This window comes from Bos mutus, chromosome 24, assembly GCF_027580195.1.
Source record: "Bos mutus isolate GX-2022 chromosome 24, NWIPB_WYAK_1.1, whole genome shotgun sequence".
In the NCBI taxonomy this organism is placed as follows: domain Eukaryota; kingdom Metazoa; phylum Chordata; class Mammalia; order Artiodactyla; family Bovidae; genus Bos; species Bos mutus.
Window position 1 is genome coordinate 44576495 of NC_091640.1, and position 21638 is coordinate 44598132.

Consider the following 21638-nt stretch of genomic DNA (forward strand, 5'->3'; position numbering starts at 1 on the left):
AGTCTTTGTTTATATAACAGGTGTGAAGGATGTTCATGACCGCCATCCCCAAAATATTTTCCCCAAACCCCGTGAGCTCAGCAGAATTTTTGGATCTCTTTCAGAAATAAGAAAGCTGAAGTTCAGACAGTAAAAAGGCTTTTCCCAGGTGCTGTGTGTACCCTTTCTGGATTGCTGGGGACCAGCCCAAGCTCTGTCATTCTGCCATGTAATCATCTACCAGCTCCTCTTTCCCCTTATTGGAGAGTGTCCTGAGCAGATCTAGTTTCTGATGATGGACCCATGAAAGCAGTGACCGCCTGCATGTATCTATTTTTGTATACAGATTTGGGGGAGGGGGATGAGCAGCTGCCTTGGCTAAATTGCAAGGCTCCAGGCGGGGAGAGGAGATAAGAGGGATTCAGCACCGAAGCCAAGAGTTCTCGGGGCTGTTAGATACACTAATAAATTTGACCTTGGGACATTTACTGTGTGGCCGAAAGACTTTGAAAGAACACTGGGGAATCCCCTGCTTCTAATAAAAGCTTCCACAGAAGAGCCAGCTTTTCCCACCACCTCCTGCCCACCCTCACCCTCAGCCCAGGAAGGCAAGGTATCAGCCTTCTGCCAAGGTGGCCACTTAAAACCCAGCCACAAAAGAGCCATGTCCAGAGCCTCTCCACCTTGCCCACAGCCCTCCAGGAGCGTGGGGGCAGGCAAGGGAGAGGAACGAGCGTGAGGCTTACCGCCATCCATCGCTCCTGTTAGTGGGAGACAACATGCCCTCCCCACCATCCCATTTCAGTGGTGCAAGTTGAGCCTCACTGCACCCCTTAAGGGTCTGAGAAGAGGGGGGCAACTGACCTTTATGAAGCACTGACTGCCTAGCCTCCTTATAGGCATGTATTTCATTGTTTAAACATCTCTATGAGGTAGCTAGTGTTACCCACATTTTATGGATAAGAAAACAGAAGCTCAAGATTAAGCTACTAGGAGGTACATGAACCTGACTGATGACAATCCAGTATGGGCCTGATCGGTGTTCCCATTTCCCAGGTGAAAAAAATGAGCTCCAGGGACCGTAAATGAATGGAAGGAGGGCACAGTGCTGGGTCATCAAGGATTTGGTTAGGATTCAGGAGCCTCACCTCGGTCTAGCCTACTTTTCACAATAGAGATTGTAGTGAAAGTCACTCAGTTGTGTCTGACTCTTTGCGACCCCATGGACTATATAGTCCATGGAATTCTCCAGGCCAAAATACTGCAGTGGGTAGCCTTTCCCTTCTTCCAGGGGGTCTTCCCAACCCAGGGATTGAACCCAGGTCTCCCGCATGGCAGGCATATTCTTTTCCAGCTGAGCCACAAGGGAAGCCCAAGAATACTGGAGTGGGTAGCCTATCCCTTCTCCAGCGGATCTTCCCAACCCAGGGGTCGAACCAGGGTCTCCTGCATTACAGGCGGATTCTTTACTAACTGAACTATCAGGGAAGCCCAGAGATTGTAAGGCCCTTCCAATTCACACATCGTTTTTCTGCTCGAGGCCTTTGGAGGATGGCGCTCCATGTCCGGAGGTACCTTTCCCGTGGTTCTCTGCTTGGCCATGTCTGCTTGTTCCTCAGAGCTCAGCTGCATTGTTGCTTCCTCAAGAAAGCTTCCCTTAATCAGGTTGCTCTTAACTCTCTACCCTAGCCATACTTTTTTTTTTTTAACTTGTCACAACTCTAAATTACACTTATTTCTGCTATTCAAAATAATTGTCTCCCTGATTAGACTCTTGAGTTTCATGAGGTCAGTATTTCTATTGTATTTGTTCACTGGTGTATCCGGAGAGTGTAGACACTGCATGGGCTTGGTACTCCCATGGGCTCCATAAGACAAAGTTGAAATTTAGACCCAAATGGAGCCAGAAAACAAGAAGGAGCATGGGGTCCACAGGTCTGAAAAAACTCACAGCCAGAGAATTCAACCAAGATGGAGATGAAATAGGGCCAGGTTCATCTCTTAGTCTTTTTAGCTTCTATAGCAAACTATCATAAGCTTGTTGTTTAGTCACTAAGTCGTGTCTGACTCTTTTGAGACCTCATGAATTGTAGCCCTCCAGGCTCCTCTGCCCATGGGATTTCCCAGGCAAGAATATTGGAGTGGGGTTGCCATTTTCTTCTCCAGGGAATCTTCCTGACCCAGAGATCGAACTCCAGTCTCCTGCATTGGCAGGCAGGTTCTTTACCACTGAGCCACTAGAGAAGCCATTATAAGTTAGATGGCTTGTAAATAAAAATGTATCTCTCACAGTCCTAGAGGCTAGGAAATTCAAGATCAAGGTGCTGAGTGGCTTGTTATCTGGTGAGGACCTGCTTCGGTTCTTCTCACTGTGTCCTCACATGGAGGAAGGGGCTAGACAGCTCCCTGGGGGTAAGAGCACTAGTCCCATTCATGAGGGTTCTACCTTCATGACATCATCCCCTCCGAAAGGCCTTGCCTCCAGATACCATTACTTTGGGGGCAAGATTTGACATGGATTTTGGGGACAAACAAACATTCAGACTATAGCAGGTTCACCACATTTATCTGAGATTTCCTTGGATTTATCTTGAATCCCTAATAATGCAGATTTCTCACTATGGCCTACACGCTGGATAAATCCCACATACCTTTCAGGTTTCCTTGCCCAGCGCATCCACAGGCCTACTGTCCACATCTGTTCTGCACTGAGGTTCTCTTTGTCAGTCACACCTAATACTCATGGGTTGCTAACATACTTACACCACCACCCACCCCAGACTTCCCAATTTTTAGAAGTAACTCCATCCTTTCTAAGGCAAAATGCTGGGTGTCATCCTTCATGCCTGTCTCTCCCTCTGACTCCACAGCCAGTCCCTCAGCAAATACTGTGAGCTGTTCTCGACACAGCAGCTGGGAAACCTTTAACAGTGTGACTCAAATTGTGTGCTGTGTCTGAACTCTGCTGTGTTTAGTTGTTCTGCTGCTAAGTCCCTTCAGTCGTGTCTGACTCTGTGCGACCCCATAGACGGCAACCCACCAGGCCCCGCCGTCCCTGGGATTCTCCAGGCAAGAACACTGGAGAGGGTTGCCATTTCCTTCTCCAGTACATGAAAGTGAAAAGTGAAAGGGAAGTCGCTCAGTCGTGTCCGACTCTTAGCGACCCCATGGACTGCAGCCTACCAGGCTCCTCCATCCATGGGATTTTCCAGGCAAGAGTACTGGAGTGGGGTGCCATTGCCTTCTCCATTTAGTTGTTCAGTCGTGTCCAACTCTTTGCAACCCCAAGGATTATAGCCCACCAGGCTCCTCTATCCATGGAATTTTCCAGGCAAGAATACTGGAGTGGGTTGCCGTTTTCTTCTCCAGGGGATCTTCCCAGCCCAGGGGTCAAACTCAGGTCTCTTACGTCTCCTGCATTGGCAGGCGGATTCTTTACCCCTGCCCTACCTGGGAAGCCCACGCCCTGCTCTCCTCCAAAGACTCCCCATGTCCTTTAGAGTGCTATGCTATGACCGAGACCTTGGGACTAACGCCTGATGGCTCTGTGTGGCATGGCCTTGCTCTGTGCCCGTCTCCCACCACCATCCCCTTGCTTACTCTGCCCCAGTGACACTGGTCTCCTTGCCGTTTTACCACTACACTGAGCTCATGTCCGTGTCAGTAACTATGCACACTGTGTTCCCTCTGTTAGCATCGTTCTCCAAATATCACACAGCTCACTCCCCTACTTCTGTCTACTGAGATATTCTCTTGTTAGATAGACCTTTTCTGACTGGCTTACTTTAAAGCAGTACATCCTAAACTCTGCCCCTTGCTTCTGCTTTATTTTTCTCATCTTTTATTACATTTGAGAGCTTATAGCATTATTTTCAGAGAAGGCAATGGCACCCCACTCCGGTACTCTTGCCTGGAAAATCCCATGGACGGAGGAGCCTCATAGGCTGCAGTCCATGGGGTCGCTAAGAGTCAGACACGACTGAGCAACTTCACTTTCACTTTTCTCTTTCGTGCATTGGAGAGAGAAATGGCAACCCACTCCAGTGTTCTTGCCTGGAGAATCCTGGGGACGGTAGCCTGGTGGGCTTCTGTCTGTGGGCTTCCGTCTATGGGATTGCACAGAGTCGGATATGACTGAAGCAACTTAGCAGCAACAGCAGCATTATTTTATTTTTATTGTTATCGTTTTACTTTATTTTCTCTTGTTGAAAACAGATTTTTTTTTAACTTTTATATCCCAGTTCCTAGAAAAATATATATTTATTGAATGAATTTATTTCATGAATATCATCATCCTTCACATTTACTCCATTCAAAAGCTTGGCTTACTTCTACACAGATTTGCACAGAGAGCATGTTAATTTCTGGACATTGCTTCATTCAAGTCACCAGTCTGTGTTCCAGTCCAGTGGTCAGTGGGCTGTAGCAGATAGTCCCGTGGGCACCCTGGTGTGCTGCAGCCAGGTCATGGTGGCAAGAGGCATGGGCACATCTATTGGACTTGAACTGGTGGGAATATTTACACGTGGAAATAGGCAAGTGTCTTATATCAGGCCTTTTTTTCTCCCCCAGAAAGTCAGTTGTCAGTTATTAAAGATTTTTCCAGGACAAGACTTGTTAGTAGCAGTTACTCCTTCCACTGACACAGAGCCACATTTTGCGGAGGCATTTGTAACCTAGATGATGACAACACCAGAAACCAAGAGGAGATGAGTTAAAAGCCCTTAGGATATTCTACCTGAGGCTGTATGGATATAAATATATCTGGTCATCAAATGTATTAGGAATGGCCAGTGGCAGGAGGACCAGGTATACTACAGCGTGGGCACATGGGAAAGACTGAATAATTTATGGGAGAGGCTGTGTCTGAAATCCTCTGGGTTTAGTGTCTCGCTCTTAACTTGAGATCTGTGGCCTGGAGTGGGCTGAGTATTTTCCTCATCTGTAAAATGGGTTCATATTACCTGTTTAACGGGGAGATCTTGACAGTAAAAGAGGCAGTTAGCTCCTATTCCTCAGAAGTAGGGGGGTGAGTTTTACTGAGGCATATTTCAAGTGAATAAAGGTAGAATTTGCTGAAGACTAAAATAGGGAGCGGCACTTCCTCAGAACGATTCAAGCTGGGTGTCCATCTGTCAGAGAAGTTAGAAAAGGGGATTCCTACATTGGAGGGAGGCTGGTCTGAATAATCAGCCCCTGGATCCCTTCTACGCTAAGACTTCTAAAGCCAAAAACATCCTTAGGCAAGTCACTGACCAATTTTTTTTTGCCTCATTTCCTCCATCTGTCAAACAAGCAGGATAGTTTCTGTCCCTCAAGCGTTTCATTGTTGTTGAGATGATTAAGTGAGATCATCACCTGAAACGTTTTTAGATCTAGGAGTAAAGACATTTTATCAGTATCATACTGCACCATTCTCTTATAAAGCCACTTACACCTTGGAAAAAAGCAGCGTTCCCTGTGATATGACTGTGAAGAGCGCCTGTAGTACTGCACTCAACAGATAACAGAGGGAAAATAATTAAAAGACAGCCCTATTGTCAAGTTATTATGTGGAAATAAACTTGTGAGTTTTAGAATTAGGATGTGTGTTAGTATCCCATGAGGTCAAGGAAAGCCCTGGGGTGAACGGGGGAGATTAGGCCACTACTACTGACATGTGCCTCGTGTTTAGATCCAACGAGGATAGATACAGCTTCCTACCCTCTTGTTCCTCTTGCCCCAGAGTTAAGACTTGCTCCATAGAACTCACGATGTAGCAAAAGATCCTCTGCCCTCCAAATTACGGGCTACTCTTACCTCTATTCTTAGCTGCAGTTCCTTAGATCTAGAATTTCTTTTAATTAAAAGACCTGGGGATTCCAATTCTTCTTATCCGGTTAGAAATGAAGCACAGCAAATAGCTGTAGTGGGAACAGTTACAGTGCGATTATGGAGTAACTGATTGATTATGGATACTCTCCTAAAACCAGGCTTATGTGGAGAGAAACAAGAGGCAGCTTACTTCTCCAAAGAATGGTGAAGTATGATATTGATGAGATATGTTTACTCCTAGATCTAAAAGCGTTTCAAATGATGATCTTACTTAGTCATCTCAACAACAATGAAAGATAGAAACCAACGATGAAGGGACAGAAACCATCCTGCTTGTTTGACGAATGGAGGAAATGAGGCAAAAAAAAAAAAAAAAAAATTGGTCAGTGACTTGCCTAAGGATGTTTTTGGCTTTAAAAGTCTTAGTTCAGTAAGAGATGGAGAGCCTGGATTCTCCTAAACACACACTTAGGCCTCACCAGCTTCTCAGTTCTGTCCAGGGTCCTGCCTCTCCTTCCACTCTGCCACTCCACCATTTTGCTATGACAACTCACTCCCAAGTACCTTTAGTAATCCACAGTTTATGCGATGCCTGATAGTGCTTTGGGTGAGGAGCAGGGCCATCCGTAGCCTTTTCCAGATTCACAGCTTGTCAGATCATGAGGTGATCTTACAGAGTTTCCCATGTCAGGCATGAAATACTGAGGGCCAGGCAGGGACATGACTTGCCCAAGGTCACCAGATGAATTGCCAAGTGTAGCCCTGAAAGTGAACGTTGTCAGTCCCTTGTGGGCCCTTTGTGCTATAAATAAAGGCCTCGGCCATATGATTACTAAGGGGGTTTCAGACTAAGTTAGCAGCCACTCCCAGTCCTGCTGATACAGCATCTGTGTGTTGCATTCATTTTGTGCAGCCTCACTGAGCAGTGTCTAGAGATTACCCTGCCCCACTGAGCCAGCCAGAAATTCTGAGCAGGCTTGTCCAAAACCATGTGGACCGTGAGTCAGGCACACATGTGATTTCAGGGAGAACCAGTTAAAGGATACCTTACTGGGGGAAGAGATGCAGGGAGATATAGTCCACATATGATGGCTTTTGATGAAAAGAAAATATCTGTTTTCCAGATAGATGATCTTATTCTTGAGAGTAAAATCATAAGAAACCATTTTTAGCGAACAGTTAGTTGAAGCAGGACTATGTGAAGTAGATACATACACACCCAGGCAGAAAAGAATTTTTGGTGAACCAGCTACTTCCAGAAGTCCTATATAAAATACACGAGGAACAGAGTTTTAACCAACTCCCAGGATAGATATTCAGAGGTTCTCTCTCTGAAGAGAACCATGCCTTCTTCAAAGTTGTTATGCTAGGACTCTAGTCCTGTTTTCCAAGGGTGTTCTGTTGGCTTAATATACTGGAGAACATCATTAGAAAGCTGTGGCAGACGCTGTAGAATATCTTTAATGGTGAAGAATCATTCTGGAAGCAGCCACATGACTCAGTCCTCAAGGAGACCCTGTCCTAGGAAATGGCAGGCCAAGTAAGTACACAGCACATACGATGGCTGTAACATTGTACAGTCTTAGAGTGCAAGAGCAGGACCATTTGTGAAAGAGATTGCATGGTAATTTCGCAAACAGTTTTCAAATAGAGTCTCAAAGTCATTTTCATTTCAACCACTAGCAAGGAATATAAACAAACAAGTTCCCCTTGGTTAATTAAAATAAATAAGCAAATAACCTGATTTACATCCTTAAAAAGACTTAGTAATCTTTCTAATGAAAAACTGTAAGCAGATGTATTTGGTAAACAAAGACTGTCTTTTTTTTTAAATTTCTATAGTTCAAGAATATTTAATTTTGATTTATTAATCTTTATTGGGATATAGTTGCTTTATAATGTTGTGTTAGTTTCTTCTGTGAAGCAAAGTGAACCAGCTCTATGTGTACATGTAACTCCTCTTTTTTGGATTCTTTCCCATTTAGGTCCCCAGAGAGCACTGAGTAGAGTTCCTTGTGTTATACAGAAAGTTCTCATTAGTTATCTATTTTATACATGGTAGTGTATATATATCCATCCCAATCTCCCAACTCATTCCACTTCCCCTTCCCCCCGTCCCTTGGTATTGATACTTATGTTCTCTATGTCAGTGTCTTTATTTCTACTTTGCGGATAAGTTCATCCGTGTCATTTTTCTAGTTTCCATGTATAAGCAATATTCTACAATATTTGTTTTTCTCTTTCTGACTTACTTCACTCTGTATGACAGTCTCTAGGTCCATCCACATCTCTGCAAATGGCACAGTTCTGTTCCTTTAGATGGCTAAGTAATACTCCATTGTATATAAGTACCACATCTTCTTCATCCAGTCCTCTGTTGATGCACATTTAGGTTCCTTCCATGAGCTGGCTTTTGGAAGTGGTGATGCACTGAGTATCCGGGTGCATGTATATTTTTGATACATGTATGGTTTTCTCTGGGTATATGCCCAGGAGTGGGATTGCTGGATCGTATGGTAGTTCTATTTTTAGTAAAGGACCTCCATACTGTTCTCTATAGTGGCTGTATCAATTTACATTCCCACCAACAGTGTAAGAGGGTTCCCTCTTCTGTACACCCTCTCCAGCATTTATTGTTTGTAGAATTTTTTGATGATGGTCGTTCTGCTAGTATGAGGTGATAACTTATAATTTTTATTTGCATTTCTCTAATTATTAGTGATATTGAGCATCTTTTCATGTGTTTATTGGCCAACTGTATGTCTTCTTTGGAGAAATGCCTACTGAAATCTTTCACTCATTTTTAGATTGGGTTGTTTGCTTTCTTGATATTGAGTTGCATGAGTTATTTGTAAATTTTGGAGATTAATCCCTTGTCAGTTGCTTCATTTGCAAATATTTGCTCCCATTCTGAGGGTTGTCTTCTCATTTTGTTTATGGTTTCCTTTGTTGTGCAAAAGCTTTTAAGTTTAATTAAGTCTCAATTGTTTATTTTTGTTTTTATTTTCATTACTCTAGGAGGTAGGTTAAAAAAGATCTTGCTGCAATTTGTGTCAAAGAGTGTTCTGCCTATGTTTTTCTCTAAGAGTTTTATCATATCTGGTCTTACATTTAAGTCTTTGATCCATTTTGAGTTTATTTTTGTGTATGGTGTTAGAGAGTGTTTTCATTTCATTCTTTTACATATAGCTGTTACATATAATTTTCCCAGCACCACTTACTGAAGAGACTGTCTTTTCTCTATTGTATATTTTTGTCTCTTTGTCATAGATTAGGTGACCATAGAGGTGTGGGTTTATCTCTGTGCTTTCTGTCCTGTTACATTGATCTATATTTCTATTTTTGTACCTGTACTATACTGCAAACCCTGTATTGCTGATGTGCTCATTTGTGGCCAATGCTTTGCTACCCCACAGACTGTAGCCCACCAGGTTCCTCTGTCCATGGAGTTTTCCAGGCAAGAATACTGGAGTGGGTTGCCGTTTCCATCTCCAAACATTCTATTAGCTAGAAGAAAAAAAGGAAAGGAGGAAGGGAGGAAGGGAAGCAGGGAGGGAGGCAAAGGGCCTGAACTTGGTTAGGGAGAGAATAGCCACATGATGTATCAGTGCAGACCCTGTGAGTCCTTGGTCAGTCAGGGTTCAGGAAGGAAGCTCCTTTGGGAAAAGTCAACTTGAATTCAGAGAAATGTGAGGGGAAGATCAAGATGTTACCTTAGATGCCTGTACCGTGAGCCTGTGTGGGGCTGACGGGAAGTGAGAAGTCTGGCTGTTCCATGCATGATGGGTCATCTGGGGTCTGACTGGCTGTGGTTCCAATGTCCCTGGGCCGGGGATGAGACCCTGACACCAAAGGGAGGGAGAAAGCACCGTTCCATTTAGTGGTTCCAGAGGGGGTCATGGATGCCTTAGACAGAGGAATGGACTTGCCACGATTTCAGAGCTATGTTCAAATTCCAGTTCTGCTACTTTTTGCTCTCATAACTCTGGGTAAATCAGTTAACCAATTTGAGCTTCAGTTTACTCAACTGTGAACTGGTGAAAAATGATACTGTCCTACATTAATAACGTAAAGATTAAGAGGAATACTAAGTTAAAGCATCTACCTGGTACAATAAAGGGCCAAAGTAGATCCTAAAAAATAATATTTTTTTTTATCATAATTGCCAAGAGTTCAGGGTAGGCTTTCAAAGGAGGAGATTCTTCCACTTTACCTGTGGCTTACAAAAGCTGTGGCTACCTTCAGCTACAAGGCTCAGCTCTCTCTACTGGATCCAGCTGGACTTTATCCCTTTTAGATATTCACCTGTAATTGTGATTAATTGCTCTAGACTTGGCCTGAGAGACACAGAGTCTCAGCCAAATTGGCTACACTGAGCTGAGGAGCCAAGCTTTTGACTCCAGTGCTCGGATGCTCTCTGAAGCAAGCACCTTCTGACTTTTCCATTCTCTGCTGCTGACTGAGCCTAGGGGTGTAAATCAGTTCCCTTGGATTTGCCAAGGAGATGCATTAGAAATCTTTAATACTAGTCTTGGAGCCAAATGAGCAGATCATCTGGTCAGTTTGAAGCAGAAATGAGGTACCGGATGAAAAGGCAGAGATGAGGGTGGGTTCTCCCCTAGTATCCAGCTTCACTTGTGATGTTCAGTGAGGGCAACCTCCTTTCCTGGCCTTTATAGACTTTGGGAATAGCTCATGGACGCTTCTGATGCAATGTGAATTTTGCATTTTGTTCAAAGAAAAGAACCAACAGCCCAGATCATGCTCCTGGAAAGCAACATGTCCTTAGCTCCTTTCTTTTCTGATGTTAGTTATGATTTCTTTTTTAAATTTATTTTATTTATTATTTATTTGACTGCACCAGGTCTTAGTTGGGGCATGCAGGATCTTTAGTTGTGTTGCTATACGCAAACTCTTAGTTGTGGCATTTGGAATCTACTTCCCTGACCAGGGATTGAACCTGGGTCCTGTGCCTTGGGAGCATGGAGTCTTAACCACTGGACCACCAGAGAAGTACCTAGTTATGCTTTCTTAAGTATGTAGTCTGCTGAACTTCAGATGGAAAAAAAAAATAGACATCACTGCCTGCACAAAGTGGAAAGGAAAGAGAAAGCATTTTCCCGATGAGTAACTCATGGCCAGTATTAAAAAGGCTGATTTCTTACAATGAGGTCTGGTCACACATCCATTCCACTCCTAGTAAGAGATTTCTCTCTGAGCATCTTTAAAGAGGTAAGCTGGTTAATTCTCTTACTCCAGGTATATTCTGTTAGCATCAGAGTGGCTTGTTCACTACGTAGGGGCCTTGTCTTTTAAGATATGCACTTTCAAATTTTCTTTTTTATAGTTTTCAATCAACTAGATCTTAAATGGAAATTCCATATAAAATGCCAGTGAAAGTGTGGCATTCTGGCTAAAGTGGGATGGGGACCTGGATCTCCCCAACTCATCTTCTCTCACCCACTTTGCAATCCCTTGTTTAGAATCCAAAGCTCCTTGGGGCACAATCTGAAAACCACTGTTCTCTATCTGTCCTTTGCATGGTTCATTTTGAAATATCAGAGGCATCATAGAGGACCTGATAGACCTTCTATTAATAGACACTACAAAAGTAGTGGGGGGCATCATGAAGTATTGTGATGTAGTGGAAGGGAACATGCGTTCACCAAACCAGGTTTCCATGCCTCCCCCCACCTGCAAATGGTGGAACCCCAGAAATGACTTAATCCTCCTGAGCTACTTTTTACCAAAATGGATAATAAATGAGGATATGGACATTCATGTCATTAGTTTATACCAAATTTACCTCTGTAAACTTCCCACCCAACTCCACACAAGATGCCCTTCATCCATGAAATCCAGTTTCTTTGGTCGGCAGAACAAGGCATTTAAAAAGAATTTTACTGGGAAGTTCAAAAAGGGCAGGAGGAGCTTCTATAGGTTCACCAGATTCAAATTACACGAAATAAGACTTTTGTCTCAGTGAGTTCCAGATTAGCGCATTCAGAGGCCTCTTCTGTCGTTAGGCTTGGTACTTGTAGCTCTAATCTGCAAGAAGGATTAAATACATGCTCACCCAGAAGTTGAAATATTATAACTGTGACTTGGACAGCAACCAAATATGCACACCATTCTAAGAGCATAGGTTCTATGTACAGGATCACACGTAGAATCTTTAAAAGCAATGTAAGAGCTCTTTTGGCTGCATGTCTAGGGGAATTTGTTACAGATCTCATCTATAAATATTAGAATCCCATTATTTAAAAAATAATAAAAGAAAAGTATAAGCCATCAAGACCAGACTTGCTTGGGGTTATATTCAGTTATTATTAGTCATCCTCGTTGCTCTTTGGAACAGAGCCTGAAATTAAGACTGGAGGTATCAGTGGTTTCAGGTTTAACCTTTAAAATTCCTAGAGGCTAAAGGGATTTAGCTGAGGGATTTAGCAAAAGGACACTCAGCCCAGCTAGGATGGCCACTTCAAGTGTGTAACTTAGGCTGTGAAGAAGCTGGCTGCCTGGCCCCTGCACCGCCCACCCTGCATGCTTTGGCAGCTAGGATGGATGCTTTCCGAATTGTAAGGTTGTTTACCTTTGGTTTGGATGTGGATGTGACCACAGCCTCTCTGGGATGGTGACCCCGTGTAGCAGCTTGAGTGACCATCTGTCTAAATTCCTATTTGCACACCAGTAATAGAGACACAGTGCAGGACTATCTCTTTGCCCTCCTGTCTGTCCTTCTGATTAGGAATCCTTCCAGAGAGTGTAGACAGCCTCTTAGAAGTGTTTTGTGGGGGAGAATTCCTGGAAGAAAAGAGAGAGAGGAGACTAGATAAAGTCCATCACACCTCTTTTATCCCTGAGGTTAGAGAGACTGGGGTACTGAAACTGTGGGGCCAGAAGAAACGTGGAATTCATATTATACATGGTAAAATGAGACCTGAATAGGTGAAGCGACACCAAAACAGATCCCATAGTGAGTGGAGGCAGACCCGGGGCCAGGACGTGAGTTTTTACCCTCTGAGTCTAAACTTTCGTGCAGCAGTGTCCCAGCTATCATCCTGTGAGGAATAGCAACCCGGTGGTTCTGTTTTACCTTTCTTAATTCAGTGTCCACATTTCCTTTTGTGTTCCTGGAACTCTGTTGCAGGCTTACTCATGGTTGGTTCCAGAGCCTTTTGCTTGGTAGAAACCAAGCTTTCTTCCTTAGCTTTCTTTCCTTTACTCTGTCTTAAGCCCTGACTTACTTTGCTGCTCTTCCCTCCCACTTTTGAGTCTCCCAGCCCCGGGTATTAGATCATCTAAATCTTTCTTTGAGTTGCATACATATGGTTGGCTTTGTTGCTTCTGATTTGTCCGCTGGTTAAGTCACTCTTTCTGGGCCCCAGTTTCTAGTTGATTCCTAACAACTCCAATCGCACACATAATTGGGTGTTTGTGTTGCTTCCTGGAACACAGCCTTACACACAGGCTATCCCCAACTGTTCCGTGGTTTGAGAAATTGGGGTGAGATGCAGTTCATGGTCCATCCTGTAGCCAAAGTAAGAAGCAAGTGAAAGCTTCACAACATGAAGAGGGGAAAAAACATCCGTTTCCTACAAAAATAGGAAAGGGAAAGGAGAATAGATTGAAAAGAGGACAGATGAGATAAAAAGCATACTTAATGAAAGGATGGTGTCTTTAAGGGAAATTTGAATTAGGGTCATTTGTTCTCCCAAAGCAGTCTTTGCCCTGTTCCTTTATCTGTGTACCTGCCTACCTCCGGATCTACCACCCACCCATCCATCCTGCCACCCGTCCATCTCACATGTTGTCATCTGCTTTTCTGGCCCACGTCAAGTGGATATTGGAGAAGAGCAAATGACCCAGAGCATCCCTAGCACAACCAGGCTTCGTTGCGTCCAGCTGCGTGTCTACAAGGCTGAGATCCTTTCAGCCACATGTCGAGTGTGAACCCCCCGCCCGTGTTGTATCAGGAATTCCGTTCCTAGACGCCTGTGTCCTGGGTCAGCCAGAGGCACTGGTGGAGACATACTAGGCCCCACCCTACCCAGATGTGGTGTGTCCTTTTGATGAGGGGAAGTGATGGGGCTGGAGGTCACAGAGCAAAGTGGAGCAGCCTCCTCCCCTCCTTTGAAGGAAGCTCTGGAAGCTGTAGACTTTAGCAGGTGAAAAGGAAACTGTTTGAGAGGCAGTCTGAGGCCCATGGAGGTCCCAGGGTGATGCTGGCTGCAGCTGTGCTGGGGGTGACTTCTGATGCCGGACCGGAAGTAAAGGGATCCCATCCAGTGAACTGGGTGCGAGAGGAGTGCAAACGGAATGCCTGTGCAGCGAAAGTTGTTTCTCTCACCCGAGGGGCCCACAGCTGCCTTCATCTTCCTCTAACCCCCCTGCTCCCCAGCCTGCCCTTTGGGCTTAGAGAGACCCAGAAAAAAAACTGAGCTTGCGCCAACAGAGAAAGTACAGCTCCTCCAAAATGGAAAGCAGGGTCATCGTCCCAATGTTCTGAATGTGGACTGTTGCAGAGAGCAGGGAGACGTGTCAGGAATGAGAACGGTCTGAGACAGGGCCCCAGGATCACTGCCCAGCTCCACCAGGGAGATGAAAGAATTTTCTCCTTCCTTTGCCTTTTAAATGTAATTCCGTCTGCCCTTCTCCCCCACACCCGCCCAGCTCTCTTGCTGGGAGCAGTGCAGACATTCAGCCATCCTGGGAAAAGGCAGGATCCTTTTCATTACTGCTAGCCTGATTGAAGTCCCCAGAGTTAGGGAGGATTGAATTTTCCTCCCTCTCTGCCTCCCCTGTCCTGAATCCCTCCCCACACAGCTAGGATGCTCCGAGTAGTGAACTGTTGTCCTATGGGACGGGATGAGGACAGGATCTGGTTGTGGGGGACAGTTTGGATGGTCTGTATCAGTGCTTTTGAGGACACTCCTTATGGAAGAACATTCTCATCTCTTCTTGGCCATGCCTCCGCCTCTCCTGAGTGCTGAGCCCATCTTCCCTACCTTCAGGACAGAGGCCAGCAACCAGGCATGCCTGGATGTGAGGCTTGGACCGGACCAAGACAGTCACTTGTGGATATTTCTGCAGAGGGCCAGGGGTCATGGACCCACACAGGCTTGTTGTTAGCTTAGCAGTGGGCTTGAAGAAGCCACTTCTCAACTTTGTGCAAAACAAGGACTTAGTCTAGAGGTTTCAAATTTGTTTTAGTGGCAGAACATTTGTTCTCAAATGAAACTATTTACATGAAAAAGAAAAGCTGAGCTGTGCTGGTTGAAAGGAGGGAGAGATGGACAGAGTGGGGATCTTCTGTCTATACCACCTCTGCTCCTCTAGTTGCCCAGCAGAGGTGGCTCCTGAGCTGCCTGGAGACACAGTGATTTCCTCATCCATCCAGGGAACTTTGGCTGTCTCTTTCAAGTTCTGACAAGACTGGAAGTCTTTTTTGTAAGACTAGAAGTCTTTTTTGGGGGTCCAGATCTAGGTGGTCTTCAATTCTGAAATATTGAACTTCCCGTTGTGTATTTCTAATCTGCACCTGAGCTCCACACTTCAGTGCCTGAGGACCAGTTCTTTCTCGTTTCCTGGGTGCAGAATGTGGAATCACCTATGAAACAATCAGCTATAGAAAGGGGTGTGTTCAAGGAGTGTGGTTTATATTTTGCCCATACTGTTCTTTCTTCAATTTAACCTTGACTCGTGCATGGAAGCATAAGCTGATATTCTCTAGTAAAATCTATCATGGATATAGAAGGATTTGTTCCCATGTTGGAGCTGATTAATTCATCCAGATATTTGAATGCTTACTTCATGCAGGAAGTGCTCTAGGTGCTGTGCATTCTAGGTGTCATTTCCTCTTGTCAACTTGAAGGATGTCATAGGCTGTCTCTCAGACATCTCAGCAATTTAGTCATTCTAGTCCTCACCTCTAGTTTGACAGTATTCCCCACTATTTGACCAACAGGCATTCGATGACTAATTGTACGTCAAGACTTTTCTTGAGAAATGCAATAGTTATGTGAGATATAAACCATTGTCTTGTTGTGCATGGGCTTGTTTAGGCTAAAAAAAGGAAAATTTAAACACACACACACACACACACAACAGCACAAGATAAAACTTTAAATAACTAAGAACTAAATTGTAGGAATTCCCTGGCGGTCCAGTGGTTAGGACTCTGTGCTTCCACCACAGAGGGCACAGGTTTGATACCTGGTCAAAGAACTAAGATTCTACATGCTATGCGGCACAGCCAAGAAAGAAAAAAGAACTAAATTTTATGCATCTTTTGCTTTTCTAAGAGAAGGGAAAAGGATATAAGTTTTCCAGCGAGGGTGGGATAGATCCTAATTTTGTTGAGCTTGGGACATTAGGAATAATAACCCAAAATGCCTTATCTCTATTTCCATTCAACCTGGATATGATCATTACTCAATCCCAAGCCTCTGATTTGCCAAAATAGTGCGAATGCTAAGATGCTCTGAACACTCCTGTGGTTTATTTCTGTTGCAGCATCTCAGGACTAGGAAGAACTGGATGTTTGGCTTTCACTTCTGTTGTCTCGTAAACCTTGTAAAAAGGCAGTAGAAGAGTTCCTGCCGTACCTGTGTGACCTAAAAAAGGCTATTTAACCTCCCAAAGTCTCAATTTTCCCATCCATAAAGTGGAGATACTTTCTATCTCATGAAGGAGTTTTGAAGATTAAAAAAAATTCTGTAAAAAAAAAAAAAGTAGCAACCACGATACTGATTCCCTCCCTTCTTCCTTAAAGCACGCCATGGCTGGCAGGGGATAATGCAGAGCGAGCTGCCTGCTGGGGTTGGTAAACCCCTTTCCCATGTCTTCTTCCCACTGCCCACCTGAAGGGGCTCCCTGCATTGCCACCTTGCCGTTTTCAAGGCTCAGTTCAAACTCTTATTTTTAGTAACCCCACCCTGACCTTTCTTGCCCTACGTTGTTCACAGTTTGACACTAACACTCTACTCAAACTGACACATGCGTGTCTTACCCTTGGACCAAATTGTATGTTCCTTGCAGGCAGAAATGTCTTATAATTATGTTCCGGCCCCAGTGTCTCATCACGTGCCCTTGTGGCTTGTTGGTGGCTGTGTTTGCAGTCAGAGGGGCTGAGCTGCCGCTCTCTCAGGATAGTGCCACCTTTCCAGGCAAATTCCACGTCCCCTGGGGTTGGGGGGTGTGGCGGGAAGCTACCTGCAGGCCTGGGTGTAGGGAGAGAGGTACAGCTTTTGCAATCTCCATCTCCTTCCTATTCTATCCCAGAGTTTACACCACTTTGTGCATCATTTTAGGCAAAGTCATTGCCTAAAGAGCAATGAGCTCAGTTGAACTTTTCTGAGCTAAAGAGCCCAGTTGAGCTTTTCTAAGGCTGGAGGCACTGCAGCCCAGCATGACTTCCTCTCTTTCCTGAACCAAACAAAATATTGTTACAGCAAACATGAAATCTCTCTTATTTTTCACAAACGCTCTCCAGGCCTAACAAAGCTAGCAAGCAGTCACACTCCTTGAATCAAAATAAGCATCTGCCTCTTTTCTCTTTATCCCGCTTTCCCAGCATTTTTGAGCAACAATTAAGAATGTGAGTATTTTATTAATTCATCTTAGGACTCCACTGAGTATTTTCTGGATAGCATGCGAACGTATTAAAACCTTAACTTTACCCTTTAATATGGATTGAACACACAGATACAGAATGTACATAGCCTACTTATCCATCAACATTGTTCATGATAGTTGGACTGATAAACTCTGAATATTTCAAAAGTATATAAAATGAAAGGCAACATACAGTAAAGGGAAACTGAGTTACGTGCAGCTGGGGAGAGGATAGGGCCATTTTCACTGGTCTGATTTTTAAAAAAGAGGAGGAAGAAGCAACAGCTCTCTTGGAGGAGATGGGCCTTTAACTGTCTCTTTTACTTGTGATATCACAGGATAATTTGATAGTAGGAAGGAAGTCAGGGACCCTCTCCCTAAAGAAGTGTGTGAACTCACATGCAATTTGTATTTACAATCTCAGAGACTCTGTGGATCCGTTGGAATCCATTCATAGTTCATGCTGCCTAACTTAAGACTGAAGGATTGATCGCACCTGGAAAGAAGATAGAAGGCAGCAGAGACAGTCAGAAATAGAGTAGACAGAAGCTGAAAAGGCCATTGCTTCCAGGCTACTAGCCCAGAAGCACTGCATTTGCCTTTTGTGGTTCTGCTAGTTAGCCATGGCTCTGGGCTCGGTCTGATCCATTGCTGATCAGTTGTCCTGGGGACGCTGTATGCAAACTGTTGAGAGGTATCACTAAGGAAGACTTCTTTGTTCTTTTCCAGCTCCTCACAGCCAGTGACCTTGCAGCCAGCGACCTCAAAGGATTTCAGCCACAAGTAAGTTCCACTGATCCTTTTATGAATTTTGGTTGTGAGAAAACAAAGTTGGCACCAGGGCACAAACCCCCACCTTGGATTTCCAGTGTCTCTGACTCAGGGAACCAGCCTTGACAGTGACGTGGTAGTTTGTCATCTCCCACTGGCTCCTCTCAACTCATCACAAACAAAACCACCTCTTTCTGCTTCCTTAATATTTTATAGTGTGAAAGAGAGTAGACCAAGCTGCTTGGAATGTGTGGTGGTGGGTGATTCAGCATAGGAAAGGGTTAAACCAAGAATGTAGAAGGTGGGATTTTCTCCTGCATTTCTCCTCTTTGGTACTGGGTACTCCCATTTGTGAAATCTTTGTGAGAGAATGCCTTGTAGCCACAGTCTGGGGGCCAGGTAATCTCAGACTCCGCAGAGGCAGATGGTTGAGTTTTGCTGATCTTGGGTAGAAAATGGGCCATTATTATCTCTGGCCAGAATGCTTTTTGGAGGTCACTATGAGCAAGCGACAAGAGGCACAGGCAAAGTCTCTCTTGGGACCTCCCTGGCAGCCTTGAAGATGGAAAATCACCTTGCCTGTCTTTGAAAGGAAGCTTACTGTCTCCACACAAATGCATAACCCACCCCCCACCCCTGCCACACACACACAAATGCATACCAGACACACACAGTCCTTGTGTTCCGCATGGATCCCAGTGTAGATAGAATGTGTGTGCAAAGACAGATAAATCCAAGAGCAAGAAATGAGATATCTCACCCCTGCCTCTGTTCCCCTTTGAATGGGAAACTTCCTGTCACAACTCAGTGCTGCCCAAGACCCCACCTGCCGCACCTCTGCAGGGACTCCCAAAGGCAAAGCAGGTACTTTCTAATACAAGAATTCCATAAACTTGAGGATGTTTTCTTCTTTAAACACGTTTTATAGCCAAGAGCTCACTGTACCCTTACTACACTTCCCCCATGTGGAGCGTATCCTGTGGGTCCCCTTTTACTGCTGGAGGAAACTGAGACCCCAAGACCTGGGGAGAAGAGGCCTCAGACCACTGAGAGCACTGGGGACCAGATCAGAAGTAGAGTAAGAGGCTTGAGGGAGACAGTGAACAAATTCCAGGGCCCTGCTGCTCTCTGAGAGTCAAAGATAAATCCATGTACAGTTTGGGGTGTTTTGATCACAGCTTGTTAATCCTTCTGTCAGGACGCAGTGAGGTTTTAAAAATAGTCAGGAAGCCTTTTGACAATATTGAAAAATGATAATTTATTCAAGTAGTTATTCACATAATGCACACAAGCTTTCAGGTGAGCTCAGAGAATGTAAAACAAAAATAAAAGAAAATGGATTCATGTCCCACCCACCTCCACACCTATACTCACACACAGTGGCAGCCCGGCCAAAAATTTGTTTTTATTTGGAATTTATAGAGGCTTTGTACTGTGTTGCTTTGTGGCTTGAAAAGGATACATAGTGGAGACTGACTTTATGGAAGGTGTGCGTGTGTATGGGTGTGTGTGTGGTTTTGGCATTATTTCTGAGTTGATCATATTCTCTGTTTGTTGAGCCCACAGTTCTAAAGATATTTGATTTAAAATGAACTATTGTTAGATATATTGGGGGTCTGCCCATAACACTTGAGGCCATGATCCTGGAAACGCAGCTCCCCTGCTCCCTGCCGGTTACACTGCGGTGACTGGTGCAGATGGCTCACTCCCTTGGTTCCGTCTGACCTTTCCACATTATTCCATTTGTGTGTCATTCCCCCGCGGCTGGAATATAAATGTGTATTTTTCACTCCTCAGGATGCATGTTCCTGAGGCCAGGAGGCCCTGGGAATCTTGTGGCCAGAGTGTAGTGCCCAGATCAAAGTCAGTTCTTCAGTGTTGTTCCTAAATCAAAAAGGCCCGGATGTGTCTCGCGTCAACACCACCTTCTTGGGTGCTTTTCCAGAGAGAAACAGGACATTGCCCACACGTTCGGGGCTGTGCACCAGTTCATTGACTTCTGTTATTGTTTTCCCTTCTCTCTGGGTTTCAGGTGAAACTGATCCCCAGGCATCCTGATGTCCAGTCATTCATGGGTGTGTTCCTTCCCAGGAACTGTCACTGACTTTCAGGAGGCAATTCACTGAGGACCCCTCCCTGGGCTCATTGTCAGTGGGCCTGTTGGCGTTCACGTGGTCCACATTCACCACTTGCATGGAAAAGTTTTTGTCTTTTTTTTCCTTCCTTGAGGCATTTCCTGCTGCAGCCTCTTAGGGAAAATAGTCATGATTTTCTCTCTCATCCTTGCTGCCCCTCCAGTTTGAAGGTGTGGAGAGCAATGAGTGTACGAGTCTGACCTCTCCTGTCTCCTGTCTCTCTCCTTCTTTTCTTCATCCAGATAAAGAAGAGGAGGGTCAGGAAGTCACTGTCAGCCTTTCTCCCTGTGATTATTGGCTTGTAAAGGCACCATGTTCATTCCTGGAAATAAACACATTACTTTGAAGGTAGAGCCTGATGCTGAGATTTTACAGCCTGTGCACTAGGGCTGAGAGTTCTTCTTGGGTCGGTGAGCTTGGCTTCTGTGCTGGGTGAGCAGGAAGAACTGCCTTACCGGAGGTTACTAGTCTCAGTAGGTTGAAAAAAACACAGATGGAAAGCCTCCTGAAATTCACACCTATGTCACCCAGACTCTTCTCTTAATATTTGGTCCCCTGCAAATACATCTTTCATTTTCCAACACCTTGTTCTTCCTGCCTTTGAAGGAATGAACATATTTGAGCCCCCTCTTCTTATCCTTGGATGACTAGAAATGAGGACCCTCATCTACCTTTCCCAGACCATCTCTCTCCATTCTTGAAAGGATTAAAAGCAGTAGAAGCTTAGTAGAAGCCCCACAGTCATATGACTTCTTCATTTTATTTTTACTCTTTTTTTCCTCTGAGTTAAGAGCTATAAGTTTGTTCACTGTAAAAACTCCAGAATATGTGAAGGTGGTAAAAAAAGTACAGTCTTCTAATTATAAAATAAATAAGTCCTGGGGATGTAATGTACTCCACGGTGACTATAGTTATATTTGAAAGTTATTAAAAGAGTGAGTCTTGAAAGCTCTCATCACAAGAAAAAATTTGTAATTCTGTGTGGTGATGGATGCTAACTGTAAAAAGTAACTAAAAAGAAGAAATTTGGAAAATATTTCGAAAATTTTGAAAATCTCTTTCCACCCCAGAAATACTTATAATGACATTCTGGGGTATAGTCTTACCATAATTATTGTGCAAAAATGTACACATCTATGGGATTTTTTAAAAAATTGACACTCATATTTTATATGCCTTTTAACCTTTTTTGTTTGTTTGCCTGCTTTTCATGTCACTGGAAAATCTTCTAGCAGCTAGCTATTTTTGTCTTCTTGCTAGTACCATCATTTATTCACCACGCCCCTCTTGCTAGACATTCCATTCCTTTTGCAGGCTGAGCTC

General features: G+C 44.3%; 1 protein-coding gene across 3 annotated transcripts in view; it reads left to right on the forward strand.

Moving 5' to 3' along the window:
- Positions 1-21638, forward strand: part of SETBP1 (SET binding protein 1) — a 407102-nt gene that overhangs the window by 189430 nt on the left and 196034 nt on the right. For all 3 annotated transcript variants that reach the window (XM_070361976.1, XM_070361978.1, XM_070361977.1), the window contains exon 3: positions 18139-18192. In XM_070361976.1, coding sequence (XP_070218077.1) covers positions 18139-18192 — 54 coding nt within the window. The remainder of the gene's footprint in view (positions 1-18138; positions 18193-21638) is intronic.